At 37.5% G+C, this 19,820-nt stretch overlaps 1 protein-coding gene across 1 annotated transcript in view; it reads left to right on the top strand.

Moving 5' to 3' along the window:
• Positions 1–19,820, top strand: part of MTTP (microsomal triglyceride transfer protein) — a 46,568-nt gene that overhangs the window by 15,780 nt on the left and 10,968 nt on the right. The window contains exons 7-12 of the mRNA XM_047091612.1: positions 1,722–1,872; positions 4,020–4,177; positions 8,709–8,877; positions 10,229–10,336; positions 16,210–16,422; positions 17,918–18,129. Coding sequence (XP_046947568.1) covers positions 1,722–1,872; positions 4,020–4,177; positions 8,709–8,877; positions 10,229–10,336; positions 16,210–16,422; positions 17,918–18,129 — 1,011 coding nt within the window. The remainder of the gene's footprint in view (positions 1–1,721; positions 1,873–4,019; positions 4,178–8,708; positions 8,878–10,228; positions 10,337–16,209; positions 16,423–17,917; positions 18,130–19,820) is intronic.

Raw genomic sequence — 19,820 nt, forward strand, 5'->3', positions numbered from 1 at the left:
TTTTCTTTCGTATTCTTTTATATATTATCATATTTGGTTTTTACATGTATATGTTAGACATGTTAAATATATATATGTTTTATGTATATTTAGTGCTTCCTCATTTTGACCGTTAGCTTCTTTAAAACTGTGATTACATCTTGTTCATCTTTATTTTTTCACATCATCTATAATAATGGGATATATTAAATACTTACTGTTTATTTAATAGAATTTCATTTAAAAATTGTATCAATTGTTTATTGAATAGAATTTACATTTAAAAAAGGCAAACTACTTGATAAGTTCTGGTTTATTTTCTAATTTCTCTGTCAGAAGTTTACAATGATAAGGTTAAAAAGTGGTGACGTTTGCACGTTCTCTCCTTGAGATTTTTTTTGTTACTGTTGTTAAAAAACACATAAAAAATTCCATAGTAAAGTGATACGACAGAATTTTTGTAGTCTTGATTTATAGTACTTACAAATTCAAGCCTGTTATTTCAATTTAAGAAGATTTCTCTGATCAGAAGTTCTCACAGGCTTAAGAACTAAAATTTTCAAATCTAAGAGTATGTGTTCCTTTAAGATTTTAATTTAGAAAAAGATTTTTCTAGCATTAAATGTATTATATCTTATACCATTGCTTGTCAAATGTTTTCTCTGAAATAGCTCCAATATCAGAGATCAGTGGATGCAAAATCTTGGGAGAAGTGCCTTAAACCATAAATGCTTGAAGTATTTTTGAAGTCTCATCTGGATAGAATTTTGCATTTTACTTTGTACCATATTACTTTCATCTATTCTCGTACAAAATAAATATTTTAAATTACGTACCAGGTCTATCAGATTTCCATTGCTTTATAGCAAACCACTCCAAAGTCAGTGGTGTAAGAAGCAACAATCATTTTATCATTCTCTCATAATTCTGAGTCTTGCGTTGGTTCAACTAAGCATGCCTTGTTTGGCATCTATTCTGCAGTTGCAGACAGGCACTGACCAGAGCTTGTTCAAAGGCTGCTCCCTTGCCTATTTGGTACCTGGGCTGGGAAGACAAACTACTGAGGCTCCCCAAGCATTTCTCTTTTATCAATATGTGGCCTCTCAAAATGGTAGCTTTGGGTAGCCAGACTTTGTACATGGCGGCTCAAGTCTCCGAAGGTACAGGCGCTGCTAGCATTCCAGATGAAGGCTGAATTTCCTTTTAAGATTTATCCTTAGAAGTCACACAGTGTCACTTCTACTGTCCCTCTCTTAGTTGGGGAAGTCACAGAGTCCTGCCCAGGCTCAAGGATAGGGATGCAGACTCTACCACTTGATGGGAGAGAGACACGGTTCTGAAAGAGTATATATCAAGCAAAAATATCTGTGAAACCATTTTTAGTAAAAAAGATTTCATAACTGTCTTAGTTAATAAGTGGTGTGTGGTTGTACTGATGGTATTATTTGCAGAAAGTAGGGCTAAATTCAAAAGAGGTGACATCACATATCTTGTTCAGCATCCAGGCAAGTTTTTTTCCCTGTATTCTCTTAAATCCAGACTTAAAATTTCAAATCTTTGAATAAAATTTTTGCTCCAAAAAGACTTCATAATTAGCTTGAGGTCTGTTACTGAGATATTGCAGTTTGAAAGATATGGACTTCCATAGTGTGAATAAATTGTTTGCCAAGAGAATGGTAATTAGTAGCTTGTTCACTCAAAGGAAAACTGCTTATGTGGTATTTCTCTTCCTTGTTGTACAGGCAGAAATTGGAGCTGAAGACCACTGAAGCAGGCCCAAGACTGATGTCTGGAAAGCAGGTTGCAGCCATAATTAAAGCAGTTGATTCAGAGTACAAGGCCCTTCCCATTGTGGGACAGGACTTCCAGAGCAAGTGTAAAAGATGCCCTTCCGTAAGTGTGAACAACTGCATTGAGTGGTCGGATAGGGGCATACTCAAGGCTTAAAATTCCGTTTTCTTTTTGTTTCCAATGGAAGCTTCAGTTAATTCTTTGAAGAAAGTTTATAAAGAGCTACCAGCCACCACTGAATTATAATGGCACTATCTTAACAATATGCACCTGAGGTGATGTGTAATCCAATGATATTTAACAAATAATTATCATCCACTCATCTCAAGTTAAAAATGTTATGACTTAAGTAAGGGCAGCTTCTGAATAATAGCACCTAGAATACCTGGGGGGGATAAAGGCCCTAATGAAGTTAGGGGAAAGCATATAGTGTCAAGAGCATGGACAGGATCTGAATCCTGAAAGTTTTCGCCATTTAATAGCAATAAGTCCTTAGGTGAAATATTTTGCTGAGCTCAGTGTTCTGAGTATTGCTTTGAGAACTAAAAAAGGATGCCAAGCTCTCTTCTAAATTAGGAAACATTTTTCTACCATGCCCCAAACTCCTCTACAATTATAGGCAAAACGAGATCTCACATCTCCCAGGCAAAGGATAGGTCATCTTATAACATTTTAAAATCAGCAAAGAGAAATTTCATTTATTACACGAGTCAGTTGTGATGATGGCTATAGATGTGACCTTAGGATCTAGCATTTCCTAATACTTAACCTCTTGTCAGGAGAGCAAACCCTGAGCATGAACAACAGAGCAACATGCTCCACTGGTAGCTACCAGAAGATTCTGTTCCCTTGGGTTTTATTGGTATTCAGAGAAGTAGAATTATCAAGAACGAATACCATAATTTGCTTAAAGTTCAAGACACTATTCCTTGCTAATTTCAAATTTATCAAAATGGAACTAAAGAAAAAACAGAAAAAATAATTCTCAAATTTTGTTTTTCCTTTTACTTGTTTTTCTTCTATATATCATTTAATATTCTACTGTGATTTTCTAATGTGTCATATGGAGGTGGAAATTATATAGGAAAGTGACTAATGAAACCAATCATCCTTTTTAATACTGTGAATTATTAATTTGTCTCCCCCATGGTTATTAAAAAGAATAAGCTGTTTTAGATTTTTGATAATTACTTCTTCATTATCGTAGGAAGCGTTGATGTCTTTGAGCAATTGCTTTTCCAATTTCCATATACTGTCACCATTGCAACCCTTCAAAGAAAAAAAAATCTGAATTCACACTTGTGTTCTTTCTGCCCTCAGAAATGACCCAGTAAATATTTAGCTAAGAATAGCTAGAATTTTGCTTTGGAATATCCTCTTAAGATTAGATAACCAAAAGGAGTTTGAAAAAGAGAAAATATGTGTCTATTGCTTATTAGAAGGACTGAATAATTTAAAAAATCGGTAGCATGCTGATTACCTCAGAATTAGAGAGCTGGAGGTGACTAATGGGATTAAACACATTATTTACAAGTAGGGGAAAAGTGGCAAACTATGAAAAATCAGTTATTTAGCTTATTTCAAAGCCAGAATATGTCACTAGTTAGAATTATTTACTATTTTTAAAACCATAGTAGAAAAACAATAGTAGGAGAATTACTTTTATCTAAATAATACTCTACTTAACATTTTAAGTAATGAGCAGTTCAGACCTCAGTGTAGTTAAACATTGCATTTCATAAAAACAATAAAAGAAAGAGTTAGAATGGGGAGCTCATGTTATTACAAATACTTATTTTCAGTGAGTTCCCTGTAAATAATAAACCTGACACAATTATTCAGCAGTTTTGATTTATTCCCCCTCCAACATATCCTGCTGTTAACGAAAATTCTGCATAGTTCTAGTATGGTAGTCAAAGCCCGGCCTCACACAGAATTTCCTTAGGGTAACCATGGAATGACCTTCTAGGCCCAGAAACCTGATTTCTTTCGAGCTAAAGAGTAATAGACAAAAATGGTGCTCCTGAGAAAGAATCATACACAGGGTCGACAGGCCTCAATATTTGTCTCCGTGAATCCCAGGAATGTGATACTGGCAGGTAGCAATCTGGCATATTGAGGCGATACAAAAAGCTTCTTTTGCTTGTCAGATACAAGGAAAAATTTGTTTCTGGGGAGAACATCCCTTGTCAATGTGGATGTTCAGAATTATGAACGGGGTGCGAGCCTGCAGCCATGTTTTCTTGCAGCTCTCGGAGCACTGGCAGTCTACCAGAAAACACCTGCAGCCTGACAACCTCTCTAAAGCTGAGGCTGTCAGAAGCTTCCTGGCCTTCATTCAGCACCTCAGGACTGCGACTAGAGAAGAGATCCTCCAGATCTTAAAGGCTGAAAACAAGGAAGTATTGTAAGTTCCCGAATACTGTGTGGCATTGTCTGTAGAAAAGCATTTCTTGGTTATTAGCTTTAATTAAGCAAGAAAGATTCCTTTTATTTATTTATTTATTTTTATATTTATTTTAATGCTTTTATTTATTTTTGAGATTGAAAGCCTGAATAGGGGAGGGACGGGGGGGGGGGGACAGAGGATCCAAAGCGGTGGCTGTACCTGACAGCACAGAGGGGCTTGAACTCACCAACTGCGAGATCATGACCTGAGCCGAAGTCCGCGCTCGACTGAGCTCCCCAGGCGCCACAAAGAAAGACTCCTTTTTAACCAACTGCCCAACCTCCAAATCAATTATTGCGTTGTTTTGCATTTTCATCAAACAGTTATGCTTCAATATGGTAATTTAACAGTTACTTGACCAGAAATGTAGTAACAAGGTTTTAACAGTGACTCAGCATGAACATATTTTGAGTGTTTATGAGTTTAAATCAGGTCTAAATTGGTACATACATAAGGGAGGGGAGGGCTTCATCTTGATATGTGCTGCCTCCTGTTTTTGGACCTATTAATTTACATTTGAAGAGATTGCAGAGTTGATTATAAAAACAAAAAAAGAATATGACTTTTTCGATTGAAAAATGAAAAATTTTATTAGAGATCCAATGATCATCCCCATCAAAGCCATGTTTTATATAGCAAATTGAGAATGGAGGTAAATAGTCAAAAAATATAGAAAAAGACATCTGTATGCTACTTGAATGTTTGGTGAAAGTATGATTCATTGCACACACATAGTGAAGAGTTGACTTAATTCTCAAATTAATTTTGTAGATGTAAATGTTTTATTATTTTAAAAAAATTTTTTAACGTTTTATTTATTTTTGAGACAGAGAGAGACAGAGCATGAACAGGGGAGGGTCAGAGAGAGGGAGACACAGAATCTGAAACAGGCTCCAGGCTCTGAGCTGTCAGCACAGAGCCTGACGCGGGGCTCGAACTCACGGACCGCGAGATCATGACCTGAGCCGAAGTCAGCCGCTTAACTGACTGAGCCACCCAGGCACCCCGATGTAAATGTTTTTTGTCTGTAATATAGAATTTGTAAATACAAATTCAACTATATGATACTAATTACCCTCATGATACAGCAAATAGCTTAATTAATTTGACTGTCAAAACTAGCCATTAACATAATCAAAAGTGGAAATTGGCCAACTTACACACACACACACACACACACACACAGCAACAGCAGCAGCAATAGCGGCAACAGTAGTCATTGAGTACAAAGGACTCAACTCAATTCTCTAAGAAGATAATTTAGCTTTTTTTTTTTTTTTTTTTTTTTTTTAAGAATTCTGTTTATTCTTGAGGCACCTGGGTGGCTCAGTTGGTTAAGCGTCCGACTTTAGCTCAGGTCATGACCTTGCGGTTTGTGGGTTTGAGCCTGGCATCAGGCTCTGCACTGGCATTGTGGAGCCTGTTTTGGGATTCTTTCTTTCTCCTCTCTCTGCTCCTTCCTGACTTGTGTGCACCTATGCATGCATGCTCTCTCTCTCAAAAATAAATAAATAAATAACTTAAAAGTAAAAAAGAAGTCTGTTTATTCTTGATCAATTTAAAAAAATTGATAGGAACTCCATATGACTAAACAGAGTTGGTTGCTCTCTTCAAAAATAAATATTTAAACCAGAAATTGAAAAATACACGAAATAATAAATTCTCAGACTCATGTTTTAATCATAGAACTTTAAAAAATATTTGTAGGGTGATTTTTCTTTATAGGAAAGGCAAAGATACTGACCAGAAAAATTTAAAAATTAGCTATTAATTTAGAATGGAGATTGTATGACACTTTAACCTTATGTGAGTCCTAGAAACCTTCAGGTGGCAACAATTTGGATGATTTCATGATATATTTTCTAAATCAGATTACAGGTTTCTCCTGCTATCCAAAAGTGGAGACTTCTATGAAACCTTTTGTAACCCGCAATTGTGCAAAGCAATGAATTACCATTAATTTACGTGGCAAATCTTTTGACCATTTCCAGAGCCCCAAAATAACTTCTTTTAGGTTTTTCTGATACCTTAGGCCATTATCTTGCTAATGGATGTACACAATACATTGAGAGAAAGCACAGATGCTCACAGATACAGTTCTAGGCTATCGTGACTTGATTGTAAGATGCTGAGTGTGCTTCCCAGGGAAGGGGCTTGGTGGGGCTACCCTCACTGCTCAGGGTCCACACTGCCTCTATAACAGGCTTGCTGCAAAACACGTTGAATGCTATTTAGCTTTTAACCTTTTTTTGGTGAAAGCAAAATTCCTCTTCAGGATTTCTTTTGGTTAGCAAAAACAAGTACTAATGTAGGTCTTTTGTAAAAGCAAAGTAGCCTAACACAAACTTTGGAAAAGCAGGAGATACTTGTATTTACATAATATTGTGCCATATCATATGTAGACCACATGTAGCATAGTGTAATGGAAAGGATGCTAGGATGAACTAAAATCAGAAAACCTCGTTTCTAATTTTGGCTTCCAACAGCATATAACCTTTGAGCAAATTGTTTACATTTAGCTTCTCCAAGTTTCACTTTCAACATCTGTAAAATACAGAGAATAATTTTTTCTGTTTATGGTAGGATAGTGCAAGTCAGGGTGGTAGAATATAACATTTCCCAAAGAGTCCATTGTGTGTATCCTGTAATTTGCAGAATACTAGCAAGTATGGCAAGAGGAAAGGATTCTGTGAGCAACTGAGTTAGAAAAGCGTGGGGTGAAACCAAATCAAATAGTTTTCTTGGCTGTAGAAATTTTCAGCATATTTAATCATATAATATTAGGTGTAAGTTTCCTTAAACATTTTCTAAACTTAAACAGCCTTGAAGATCCCTTTGCTTACAGCATGTTGTAGGACTAGAACCACATGGACAACACTTTGGGAAACACCAATGTATTTAAAAGATCATGGGGGTACCTGGGTGGCTCAGTCAGTTGAGCATCCGACTTTGGCTTAGGTCATGATCTCATGGTTTGTGAATTTGAGGCCTGCGTTGGGCTCATTCCTGTCAGTGCAGAGACTGCTTTGGATCCTCTGTCTCCTTTTCTTTCTGCCCCAACCGCCCTCCTCAAAAATAAATGAGCATTTTTAAAAAAATTACAAAATAGGGGCGCCTGGGTGGCTCAGTCGGTTGAGCGGCCGACTTCGGCTCAGGTCACAATCTCGCGGTCCGTGAGTTCGAGCCCTGCGTCGGGCTCTGTGCTGACTGCTCAGAGCCTGGAGCCTGTTTCAGATTCTGGGTTTCCCTCTCTCTGACCCTCCCCCGTTCATGCTCTGTCTCTCTCTGTCTCAAAAATAAATAAACGTTAAAAAAAATTACAAAATAAAAGATCATGGATACCTGAGACACCTCAGGTCAGAAAAACCTTGAGTTCCAACTCCAGCTATACACTTAACACCTATAGGGCCTTGAAGTCTGTTTCTTCATATGTAAGGGGGATATTAGTATTAAACTGACAGAGATGTTTAGTCTATTAAATGAAGTAATTGTTAATAGCAGTGTATTTTTATTGAGTATTTACCACATGTCAAACACTATTCTAAGTGCTCTGCATAGATTATGCAGTCCAGTTCTCCCCAAAATTTGAAAGTAACCACTATTTTTAACCCCATCTTACAGACGAAGAAGTGAAAGAAAAAATTGCATATTTAAAATTTATAGTGCAATACTTACATAATAGGCACCTAATAAGTATTATCTCTCAGTGTCTGCTTCATTCACTAGGTTTTTTGTTAGGAACAAAATGATACAGTGCAAGTATATCATTTTTTAATAGTATAAAGCACTAAACACATGTACAGTGTGGGTATACAATGTGGAATATACTTACATACATGATATATTCATTAGCATGACAACTAGTTTCAGAAATTTTACCATCCCAGACTCAACTAACCAAAGATTCTTGATGACTGGTATATCTAATGAGAACTTGCCTATAGGAGTTCCATTCTGCCCACACATAATCATTATGGTTGAACACTGGAATATACCATGGTACTTTTTATTTTTAGAAACAATGGGCAAAATCTTCTCCCTTGGATATAAATTAAAGTTAAAAGAATTTCCTAATAGCACCTGAGTTAAATTAGGCATTTAAGAAATATATATATTTGTTGAGATCATTAGAGAAAGAGAATCAATATTTGAGACTATAACTCTGATGTATTACTCGTAGAGAAAAGAATTTGAACCTAGTGTATAATTTTTTGACATACAAATTTCCAAATTATGTTTGACTTAGGCTATTATGTGAAGTTAGTTTATATATTCTGAGTATACACTGAGCTAGAGAGCGAGGAATTAAATGGGAGGTTTAAAACAAAATTAAGGGGTCTTTTTGAGGGAATTATTCATTTTTTTGTTTATATAAAAATTTCACTTCTTTATGAAACTTAGATCAATGGAGAATCTGTGAATGGTAGAGATTTAAATAATTCCTTAAGCAAGCTAAAAATTGATATCAATGACTCCCCCTTTTTTGTAGACCTCAACTGGTGGATGCTGTCACCTCCGCTCAGACCTCAGACTCATTAGACGCCATTTTGGACTTTCTGGATTTCAAAAGTGACAGTAGCATCATCCTCCAGGAGAGGTTTCTCTATGCCTGTGGATTTGCCTCCCATCCCAATGAAGAACTCCTGAGAGGCCTCATTGTAAGTCAAATGAACACTGTGAAAATAAAGTTTGTCAGCTGCTAAAAAGTTCATAAGACTCTAAACAGGAATTGGGCTATCTTCCATCCATTAATCATTAACTGTAGTACACTATTTCACATAATGTCTTCTTTGCAATTCCTCTAAATAACATAAACTATACCATATAGAAATATAAAGATTGTATTCACCCATCATATAATGTGACATGGGATAAAATTTCAGAGGAGATGAGTCTTGGTTATGCTTCAAAATTTTATTTTATTTTATTTTATTTTATTTTATTTTATTTTATTTTATTTTATTTTATTTTATTTTATTTGTTTTTTAAGTTTATTTATTTATTTTTGAGAGAAGAAAAAGAAAGCATGAATTGGAGAGGGGCAGAAAGAGAAGGAAAGAGAGAGAATGCCAAGCAGGCTCCACGCTGTCGGGGCAGAGCCCGATGGGGGCTCAAATCAAAGAACTGTGAGATCATGACCTGAGCTGAAGTTGAGTGCTAAACTGACTGAGCCACCCAGGCACCCCCCAAAATTGATTTTAAAAGATTTGTTTTGAGTTCAAAAGTCTTCACAGCATTTAATATACAATACATTGAAGAGATACAATTCTTCCAATATTAAAAAATTTATATTGGAAATAAAACTAGACTTCTCTTGGGTCCAAGATTTAAAAACAAAATGTGCACTTATCTGCTTATGATCTAGTGGAATAACTCATAATCTTTTTGGAAAGTGAGATCGTTTAAGAACCTGATAAAAGCAATGAAACCCCGGGGCACCTGGGTCGCTCAGTTGGTTGAGCATCCAACTCTTGATCTCGGCTCAGGTCATGATCTCACGGTTTGTGGGTGCAAGCCCTGCATTGGGCTCTATGCTGGAAGCAAGGAGCCTGCTTGGGATTCTGTCTCTCCCTCTCTCTGCCCCTTCCCCTCTTGTGGTCTCTCCTTCTCTTTCTCTCTCAAAGTAAATAAATAAACTTTAGAAGAAGAAGAAAAAAGCAATGAATCCCCTCTTCACCCATACACAAAGTTTTGCAGATCTCTTTTTTTTCCTTTTTTGTTCACTAACCCAGTGAGCCCAATCCATAAACCTCTCAGGAGTTCATAGACTTCCTGAGTTCATAGTTCATATGTTAATAAGACTTGCATAGGAGAGATTCTATAAACTCTTCGATTCAAAGTTAGGTAGTGAATTTGCAAGTATCCCCAAATCAAAATTTTGAATTTGCTATCTAGGAACATAAAACATTTCTCTTAGACATTGGTTACTTTGTGTCTTCATTTCTAAAAATGTCCCTCAGAAATGTTTAAATATTTTGATAACCTATTTTATCTCTGTTTGGCTAATAGAGTAAGTTCAAAGGTTCCTTTGCGAGTAACGACATCAGAGAAACTGTTATGATCATCATTGGGGCCCTCGTCAAGAAGTTGTGTCAGAATGAAGGCTGCAAACTCAAAGTAAGTGTGAATCCAATCTTGTGTGTTATGTAGTTCCAGATCATTCTATGTCTTACTGAGCTGCCCACCACTGGCCCTCCTATTTCCCCTTACCTTACGCCACTTTCTTTATTTCATAGCAATTATTGTTATCTAACATACCTGATACAATTCCGTTATTCATTACATTTATTGCTTATTTTTGTCTTCTACTGAAATCATAAGATCCATGCATAAATGGATCTTTGTCTTGTTAACGCCAATTGCTTAAAATAATATGTGATGCATAATGTTCAACAAATGCTTGTTAAAGAGTAAATAGTCTATTAATCCCTCACTTAGTATAATCCCTCACTGAGTGCCCACTATGTATGCAGCCTTCAATGGCATGTATGGTATAGTTCTTATTCTTAGAAAAAATATTAGACTTTAGGGCTATCTCCTAGAGGAGAACTTTATAAGTGTGGTTTGCAGTTTTGAGTTTTGATGGTGTGAATTTAGTTATTTCTAATTACCGAAAACTTTACATTTTATTTTTAATTTCATTTGCTCAAAGTTTACCCATTTGCCAGAGTGGACTATCAACTTTGACACCTTTCTCATAAAAAACCAAAAACTCACTTTGTAAGCTTAACTAGATGTAGAAAATCCAAATAGATTAGTATCCAATATAGCCTATCTTTCTATAATGCAAATAGGTTGAAAATGTTAAATATATAAAAACAGTCTTTTTCTGTCCACATTTATTATATAGCCAGCTTATAGTCAGCATTTTTCTTCTATCTCAAAAAAGACATCACTGTATTATTTTGCTTACAGAATGCTTGCTCTTAAAAATAATAGAGAAAACATTCTTGAAACCAAATAGTTCCAAAAGAGGCAACCCATAACTAGAATGTAAGCTAAGTGTGAAAAAGATTACTAAAAAAGAAATGGCATTGAAAATGTTTGAGTATCAGCTTAGTAAGCTCAGGCAGAGATCAAATTTGTACTATTTCTATGACATCAAAGAACTATAACTTCTTATATTTTCCAATTTCCACGATTATTTGAATAGCCAATTTACCTCAGTAATCCTGTATCAAATATCTTGGCTAAAGACAAAACTCATACCTGAAAACGTCCATTCACATAATTTAATGAACATCTACTCTGTGCTAGATGTGATGTTAATCCCTTAATATAAAAATGCATAAAATATTCTACCATCCTCAAAGATCTTCCACTCCATTTCTCAAATACAAACAAAAAATAATATTGAAATATAAACGAAGTGCTCTGAGAATACGGAATATGTAGCAAACTATTCTGTTTGGGGGTGCTAGGGAAAGTTTCACCAAAATAGTGATATTTGAACTTCGTATAGAAAAGCTCTTTAGGTGAAGAGATGGTAGTATGGAATGAAGGACATTCTAGGAGAAATACAACAATGCATGAAAAGGCCCAATGTCAAAATGGGTCTGGTATGCCTGAGAACATGAGAAATTCTGTGGGGCTGGAAAACAAAGTATTCATATTTATGGGGCAGATAGATGAGAGTGGAAATACAGAAAAGAGGATGTTTATTAATGAAAAGCTAACAAGTCTGGCCTTCATTCCATAGAGAGAAGGGAGAATAGTGCGTTTTTAGGCAGGTGAATGACATGCTTAGATTTTTTTTATTTAAAAAGCAGCAGAGTGTATGGACCAGCTGTGGACTGGATTAGAGTCAGCAAGGTTTGATTGGAAATATTTGCAACAACTGGGCAAGAATAAGTAAAGGTCTGAATTAACATAGAGGCAGCAGGTAGAGAGAAGGAGACAGCTTCAAGAGCCATTTAGGAGGTAGAGTTAATAGTACCCAGTGACTGATGGGATGTGGGTGGGTAGCGTGAAAGAGGTAAGAAGCTGGGTGACTACTAAGCTTCCAAGGTAGGGTACTAGGTGTGGTGATGTCAACCACTTAAGCACAATTTATAGAACCCAGTTTGGGGGTTGGGAGGAGGGTAGAGCTATGAATTTGTTTTGGTCATGTTAAATTTGAAGTCCTTTGGGCCACCAAGTTGAGTTGTCCAAAAGGCAGATGGCCATATCCACCTGCAGCCCAGAAGAGGAGTTAGGGCCAGGAACAGAGAGTGGCTGCAACCTTGAGAGAGAATAGAATAGCACAAGAAGGAAACTGAACAAAGGATTAAATGTAAAGTTTTGCTGAGCCAAGTTTTACTCACATCTTTAGATTTACCTTGTAGGTAGCTCAAAACTATCCACTATCACTGTCATTCAATTCTGTTAATGTTTTTGAGCAACTTTTAAAACAATGCATCTTTGAAGAAAATTAGTCACCAGATAGATTGTTGTAAATGCTCACATTTTCTTTTCAACGTTCTGCTATGGAATATTCATCTATCTCCAGCCCAAATCACAGACATATGAATAGGAAGAAAATGATGTACTCTAAGCAAAAATTTAAGGTATCTCCTTACAAGGCATACAATACTTCTACTGCCCAAATGGTACCTGCCATCTGATAGACTACTAAAGATTTTCCAGCATTTGCAAGCATGAAAGCTCCCACCTGCCCTGTGACAGTCCGAGTGGCAGCTGGTCAAGTTTACTCATTGAGTACAAAGCCCCCTATTTCTTTTTTCTATTAGTTTTTGGCGTACATTTCAACCTCCTTGCCTCCTAATTTTGTTTTTCCTCAAATTTGCATTTGAAAAAATTCAAACCTATAGAAAAGTTGTAAGAATAGCACAATTCCACAAACATCTGTGTACCCTTCATCTAGATTTGCCAATTTTCAACATCTTGCATATTTCCATTATGTCATTCTGTTTTATTTCATTTTATTTGTACTTATATTGAACCATTTGAGATTGAGTTGCAGATATCTGGCATTTTACCCCTAAATGCTTTACTTCTAATTACTTGAGTGCTATTGCATCTTGGCCCTTAAGATGGACAAAATACGTATATTTATATTTATGTTTATCATATGGTGAGTGCATACCGCTGTCTTTAATTCCAGGCCAGTACAACAAACTTCTTTCTCTCCTTCCATGCCATAAAATTATCTTCCTTCTCCTATAGTGAGAACCTTGGTGTTCTAGAACATCAACCTGTTGATTCATTTGCTCAGGCCTAAAACACACACAAAATAGTTTGTGAATTGCTACACCAATATTGCTACAAAAATCAGACTAAATAAAGGTTAAGACTTCATCACAGCTCTTTTGTTTTGGAATATACTAAAGATAGACAGCCAGATGGGGCACCTGGGTGGCTCAGTTGGTTAAGCGTCCGACTTTGGCTCAGGTCATGATCTCATGGTTTATGGGTTTGAGCCCCTTGTCAGGCCCTGTGCTGATAGCTTGGAGCCTGGAACCTGCTTTGGATTCTGTGTCTCCCTCTTTGTCTTCCCCGCCCCTGCTCATGCTCTCTGTCTCTCTTTCTCTCTGTGTCTCTCAAAAATAAATAAATGTAAAAAAAAAAAAAAAGATAGACAGCCAAGGGTCCATATCAAGAAGTCTCTGTTATTCTTTTTTGTTTAGTTATGTTAGCAGTTTGACACACATATACATTCCCTGCTGTTTGAATTCACTTTTAGCAATCTTCCATCTTTGCTGATTGAGTTGTATTTCTTGAATATGTGAAATATTGACATGGTTCAAAAGTCAAAACTGCATTTTAAAAGCATTCTCAATGGGGTCCTGTTCCCTTTCTTACCCCTTCCACCCATTCTCACCAGCCTCCTCCACGTAACCAGTGTCAGTTTTTGGTTTCTCCTTCCTGTGCTTCCTAAGCAAATGTACACACACATTTTTACTTATTTTTTCTTTCACAAAATATACACTCTTTTGTGTCTTATTTTGTCCTCCTAACAACATACCCGGGAAGTCATCCCATACTGTTCTCAGAGATCTTCCTTGTTCCTTTTAGCAGCGCTTAGAACTGCATGTGTCGGCATACCAGTGTCCTCAGCATCTCCCGCCCGTGGTCAGTAGGTGGTTTCTACCATTTTGCTGTTACAAATAATGCTGAGATGAATAATCGTGGGCACATTTTTTTCTCGTTTTTGGAGACATAGCCTCAGGGCTAGGGTTGCTGGAACAAAATGCAGATATGTTACCTTTTGCCAGTTACCTTCCTTAGGAATTGTATCATTTTATGCGTCCACCAGTAATGCACGAGAACGCCTATTTCCCCATAGCCTCAATAGGAAAGTGTCTTATCAAACTTTTGAACCTTTTAATCAATCTGATAGTTGAGAAATGGCATTTCTCTTATTACCTGTGAAATTTAGTGCCTTTCCTTCCATTTAGAGACCTTTTATATCTTCCCTCACTCCTATCCCTCTCTCTCTGTCTCTCCTCTGGTGTGTGTGTGTGTGTGTGTGTGTGTGCACACGCACGCACGTCCCTGTAGCTTAATTTCATAATTTCCAAATCCTACAGATGGATTAGATTTTAGGACTCTTTAAAGATGAAACTGAAGCCCCTAAAACATAGATAGTGACAAAAACCAGAATCTAGGTGTCCCTATTTTTACTTTGCTTTTCCATTGACTTACTAACTTATACTCAATCATTTTTTTTTCCCTAGGCCAGGAAAAGGGGCCTTTTTGATTAAAGAACATATGTGAAAAGTACCTAGCAAAGTATCTTCCATATAGAAGACATTTTTCTGAAATATTTTTTGAACTGTATGGCAGCATTAATCCAATTTTGATTCAAGTGGAAACAAGCCCTTTTTAAACATTGAGAACAAGACCTTATGGTCAAGTTCTAAGTATTTTCACCAAATTATTACTTAAGAAGAAGTACGTGGCATCACTTAGGTGCCATTTAATTGTTGCTTTAGAAATTCAATGAGTGGATAGTTTTACGAATAATCGATCACAAAGGAATTTTAAAAATGACTTTATACATTCAGAATGTGTTCAAAAGTAAATATACCTATTTTTTTAGTGTTTACTTATTTACTTTGAGAGAGAGCAAGTGCGCATGTGCACACAAGTAAGGGGCAGAGGGAGAAGGAGAGAATCCCAAGCAGGCTCTGTGCTGTCAGCATAGAGCCTGATGCCAGGCTCAATTCCACAAGCCATGAGATCATGACCTGAGCTGAAATCAAGAGTCGAATGCTTAACTGACTGAACCACCCAGGTGCCCTATATATCTATTATTAGTTGTATAAATTGCTTCTTACGAATATGTTAATTTTTGCATTTCTTAAAAAACAGAACACCTTTATAAAGTATACTTATTCATTTTTTTTTTTTAATTTTTTTTTCAACGTTTTTTATTTATTTTTGGGACAGAGAGAGACAGAGCATGAACGGGGGAGGGGCAGAGAGAGAGGGAGACACAGAATCGGAAACAGGCTCCAGGCTCCGAGCCATCAGCCCAGAGCCTGACGCGGGGCTCGAACTCACGGACCGCGAGATCGTGACCTGGCTGAAGTCGGACGCTTAACCGACTGCGCCACCCAGGCGCCCCAATACTTATTCATTTTTATTGTGTGTCTCAGTCAGGCAACTAGTGCAAAACTTTCTAAAACTTTAGGCTGTTTTTGGAGCACCTGGGTGGCTCATTCGGTTGGGCATCCGACTTCAGCTCAGGTCATGAGCTCACAGTTTGTGGGTTCAAGCTCCACATTGGGCTCTGTGCTGACAGCTCAGAGCTTGGCGCCTGGTTCAGATTCTGTGTCTCCCTTCCTCTCTCTGTGCCTCCCCTGCTCATGCTCTGTCTGTCTCTCTCTTTCTCTCTCTCTGATAAACATAAAAAATAAAACAAAAATTTAAAAAAATAAATAAAACTTTAGGTTGTTCTCTTAGGTCCAAGAGTGAAGCCAGTGTTGTCCAAGCCTTGTGTAATTTGTGGTCGTATGTATGTTTGAGGTAGTATGTGATTTTTTTAGGCAGTGGTAGAAGCCAAGAAATTAATCCTAGGAGGACTTGAAAGAGCAGAGAAAAAAGAGGACACCATGATGTACCTATTGGCTCTGAAGAATGCTCTGCTGCCGGAAGGCATCCCACTCCTTCTGAAGTTTGCAGAGGCTGGAGAAGGGCCCGTCAGCCACCTCGCTACCACCACTCTCCAGAGATACGATGTCTCTTTCATAACTGATGAGGTAAAAGAATATTTGTAACATAAACAAAAGAAAAGAAGCATGCCTAAACTTGAGTCAAACGCAAAGTTCTCTGAAGTCATCCTATTTTTTTTTTTTTCCAAACTGAGGATCTCTCTTTCCTGTTTAGAAATAACTCTTAAATTGAATTTAAGGCTATTTTGAAGCAGCCTCACATTTTGAATAGATAATGTCCTGTATCCTGAAGCATAAATATTGAAGCACATTCTCTTATTTTAAGAAACAAACTCTTTCCAGAAATCTCTTTACTTCCATAAGTTTTAAGATGCTGTTAAATTTTCAACACTGAAATATCCTGGCTTAAGGATTACTGCGGTGGTTCCTATAGCTACATTTTCAGGAAGCCATCTAAATTAAACTTTTCTAAGAGCGGAAAAGTCTATAAGCCTCAAGATAAGCTGTCTGCTGAGAATGATATTTCCAGTTTGCAGCTGAGAACCCTCCCACTGCTTTGTGTCAAAGTCAGTAGGCTGCAGAGCATGATGGCTAGGGCCACAAGTGTTTGAGACAGACAGACCCACAAATAAATTCTGGCTGTTCCTTCCCAGTTGTTTTGCTCAGGTGAGTCATTTAACTCCTATATACCTGAGAACAAGGCCAAGATTTAGGGGAAATAAAAAAAAGCAGGGGGAAGCGGGAATTGAAAGAACTGTTCAGAAATGCCTAGTACAGAGCACCCCCACCTCACTCCATACCACATAATGCTAGTAACCAATGAAATTATTTGTTGCCACAGAATGCCATTATTTTGGCAAGTTTTCTTTGGCAAGTTTTCTTATTTTGTTTTAAAAAAAAAGTCCCTAATGTAGCCTGTGGACTCCGGGTGACAACGATGTGGCAGTATGGGTTTTATCAAATGTAGGATGCAGGATGTTGATAGAGGTGAGGTTGTATGTGCTGGGCAGGGAGGAGCCTGGAAGCAAGGGGTATATAGGAACTCTCAGCTCAGTTTTGCTGTGAACCGAAAATTGCTCTAAAAAATGAAAGTTTTATTAATTTTAAAAAAGGATAAAGGGAAGATCCTGAGAGACTCCATTGTAAGGAAATATCAGCTAATATAGCCATTGCTCCCCAGAGATCTATTGCTATGTGACAGTAGTCTTTAAAAGTCAATATTAGTTGGGTAACACCATGATAAGCTGCAATAACAAACGAGCTGCAAAATCTCAGCTTATCAAAAGTTTATTTCTCATTCATGCTATGCCTAGTGTAGGTAAGGAAAATGTGGCTCTAAGCCTACTAAAGTAGTAATAAAAACAGAGGGAGAAGGCACAGCAGCTCTTAACTGTCTCAGTCTAGAAGTTTCCCATGGCCGTTCTCTTCATAGTCCATTAGCTGCAATTACGGCCCCAACCTGACTGCAAAGAACCTTGGGAAATGTAAGAACACACATATGTTTTAAGAGCACTAACTGTTCCTGCTACAATATCAATTTAAAAAATTTAGATGTGCACTAAGTTTGAACATCTTTGAACAGGTCAAGAAGACTTTGAACAGGATATACCACCAGAATCGTAAAGTTCATGAAAAGACTGTGCGCACTACTGCAGCTGCTATCATTTTAAATAACAATCCATCCTACATGGAAGTAAAAAACATTCTTCTCTCTATTGGGGAGCTTCCCAAAGAAATGAATAAATACATGCTCACTCTTGTTCAAGACATCCTACGTTTTGAAATGCCTGCAAGGTATGATAGAGTGCACCTGTCTCTCTGTTTATTTAAGCAAGCTTATTTTATTTGTTCAAGCTTATTTGTATATTGGTGTGGTACACATGTGGCTGATAATAATGGTGTGGTCATTATGCTAGTTTATGTTGCATAAAACCAAAGTTTGCCAAATTTCGCATGAGAACTATTTAGCGGGCCAGATAAAACAACTTCACTCTGGCACTATGATTTGAAACCCAGTGTATGATTGTTACTCTGGGTCTCCTGTTCAGTCTGTAAATATATATTGCCAAATGTTTATAATGTTTTACAACCCAACTACATTTTTAATAGGATTGTTTTTATAAACAGCATAACAAAGCGATGTAAATTCTCACCAAATGGTCTTCCATGTTAACTTTCCAAACGTTAGTGACCTAACATTGAAACCTCATCTATCACAGATCAAATGAATTTGCCATTTAAGTTAAATACCTTAAGCATGGCTCATGTTTGGGAACTCTTCAAGGTATGAAGAGTGGAATCAGCAGACTTCATCAGGCTCAGTAACTCTTACTGGATTCATCTTCCTTCCAGTTCCTGGGTCTCTTCCTCTTCATTCACTGATGTCTCCCTTCAAAGTGGGGGTTCCCCAGGGCTCTCTGCACTTCCTTACTGAAATGAGAGGGCTGAAAAAGAAATTTCCATTTCCCCTGAGTTATTTTCACGGCAGTATCCTCAGGAAAGATCAAATTTGAGTATTTTAAGTTGAAAAGGAAAACAGATATGGGGGGAGTGGGTGTTGGAAAATGGATAAAGAGAAAGGAAAAAAAATAAGGCAGTAAAAGAAAAAAGGTGTGAGAGGAGTGAGTAGACAGGAGAAAAGAGCAGGGACAGATAAGGAAGAAGAAGGAGCAGATGAGTGAGGGAGGAAGAAGCAAAATCTATCTACAACCATGTGTTCCTAGTAGAATGGATTTGACTTCTATTTCTTTGTTTATTTTTATGAGACTCTGAGAAGGAGATCCTGAGTGGGTTTTCTGTCCTTGTCTTATGAACCTAGTGATGCAGGGGATGGTAAAAGAGGAGGCTGTGGGGTAGAGAGCAGCAGGGAAAGGCGAGGAGACCATTGGAAACACTGAGGTTCAGATTCTCACGACCGGAATGGTTCGAGTTGGAAAGGACATCACAGGCCACTTGGCTTGGCATCTCTCCAATGTGTGGGTCTAGTCTCCTAGCAGGGGCATCCAGTCTTTGCTTGCACCTGGCCAGTGGCAGGGGGCTCACCTCCCCTGAGGGAACTTGTGTCATTATTCACAGTGTCACTAGGACTTCTTTGTGTAACTGAAAGCTTCCCATTGGCCCTATTTGCCCCAATCCTTGGAGCGAAGCAGAGCAGGTCTAATCATTTCATCCACCCGCAGGCCCTTTGAATATTACAAAACAGATATCATGGTGTCCTCAGCCCTTCTCCAGGCTAAATCTTATCACCTAGTGATATTGGGTGGTGGGGGGCACCTATAGGGTCACCATTCCCACCTCTCAATAAGTTTCTACCTCAGGTCCAGATCCTAATTTCTTGAGTGGATTATTTTGATATTTTTTGTGGTGGTGTCATAATTTTATTATTCCTGATATGATTAGTGTTAAGTAGTCAAGATTGGAAAGATCTCAACAGTCCTTAGATAGTAGACAAGATAGAGGCATAGGGCAAGGTTTAAGACTTACTT

Source organism: Lynx rufus, unplaced genomic scaffold, assembly GCF_022079265.1.
Source record: "Lynx rufus isolate CCGP_SWC_20201006 ecotype Redwood Valley unplaced genomic scaffold, mLynRuf1.p SCAF_3, whole genome shotgun sequence".
Taxonomy (NCBI): Eukaryota; Metazoa; Chordata; class Mammalia; order Carnivora; family Felidae; genus Lynx; species Lynx rufus.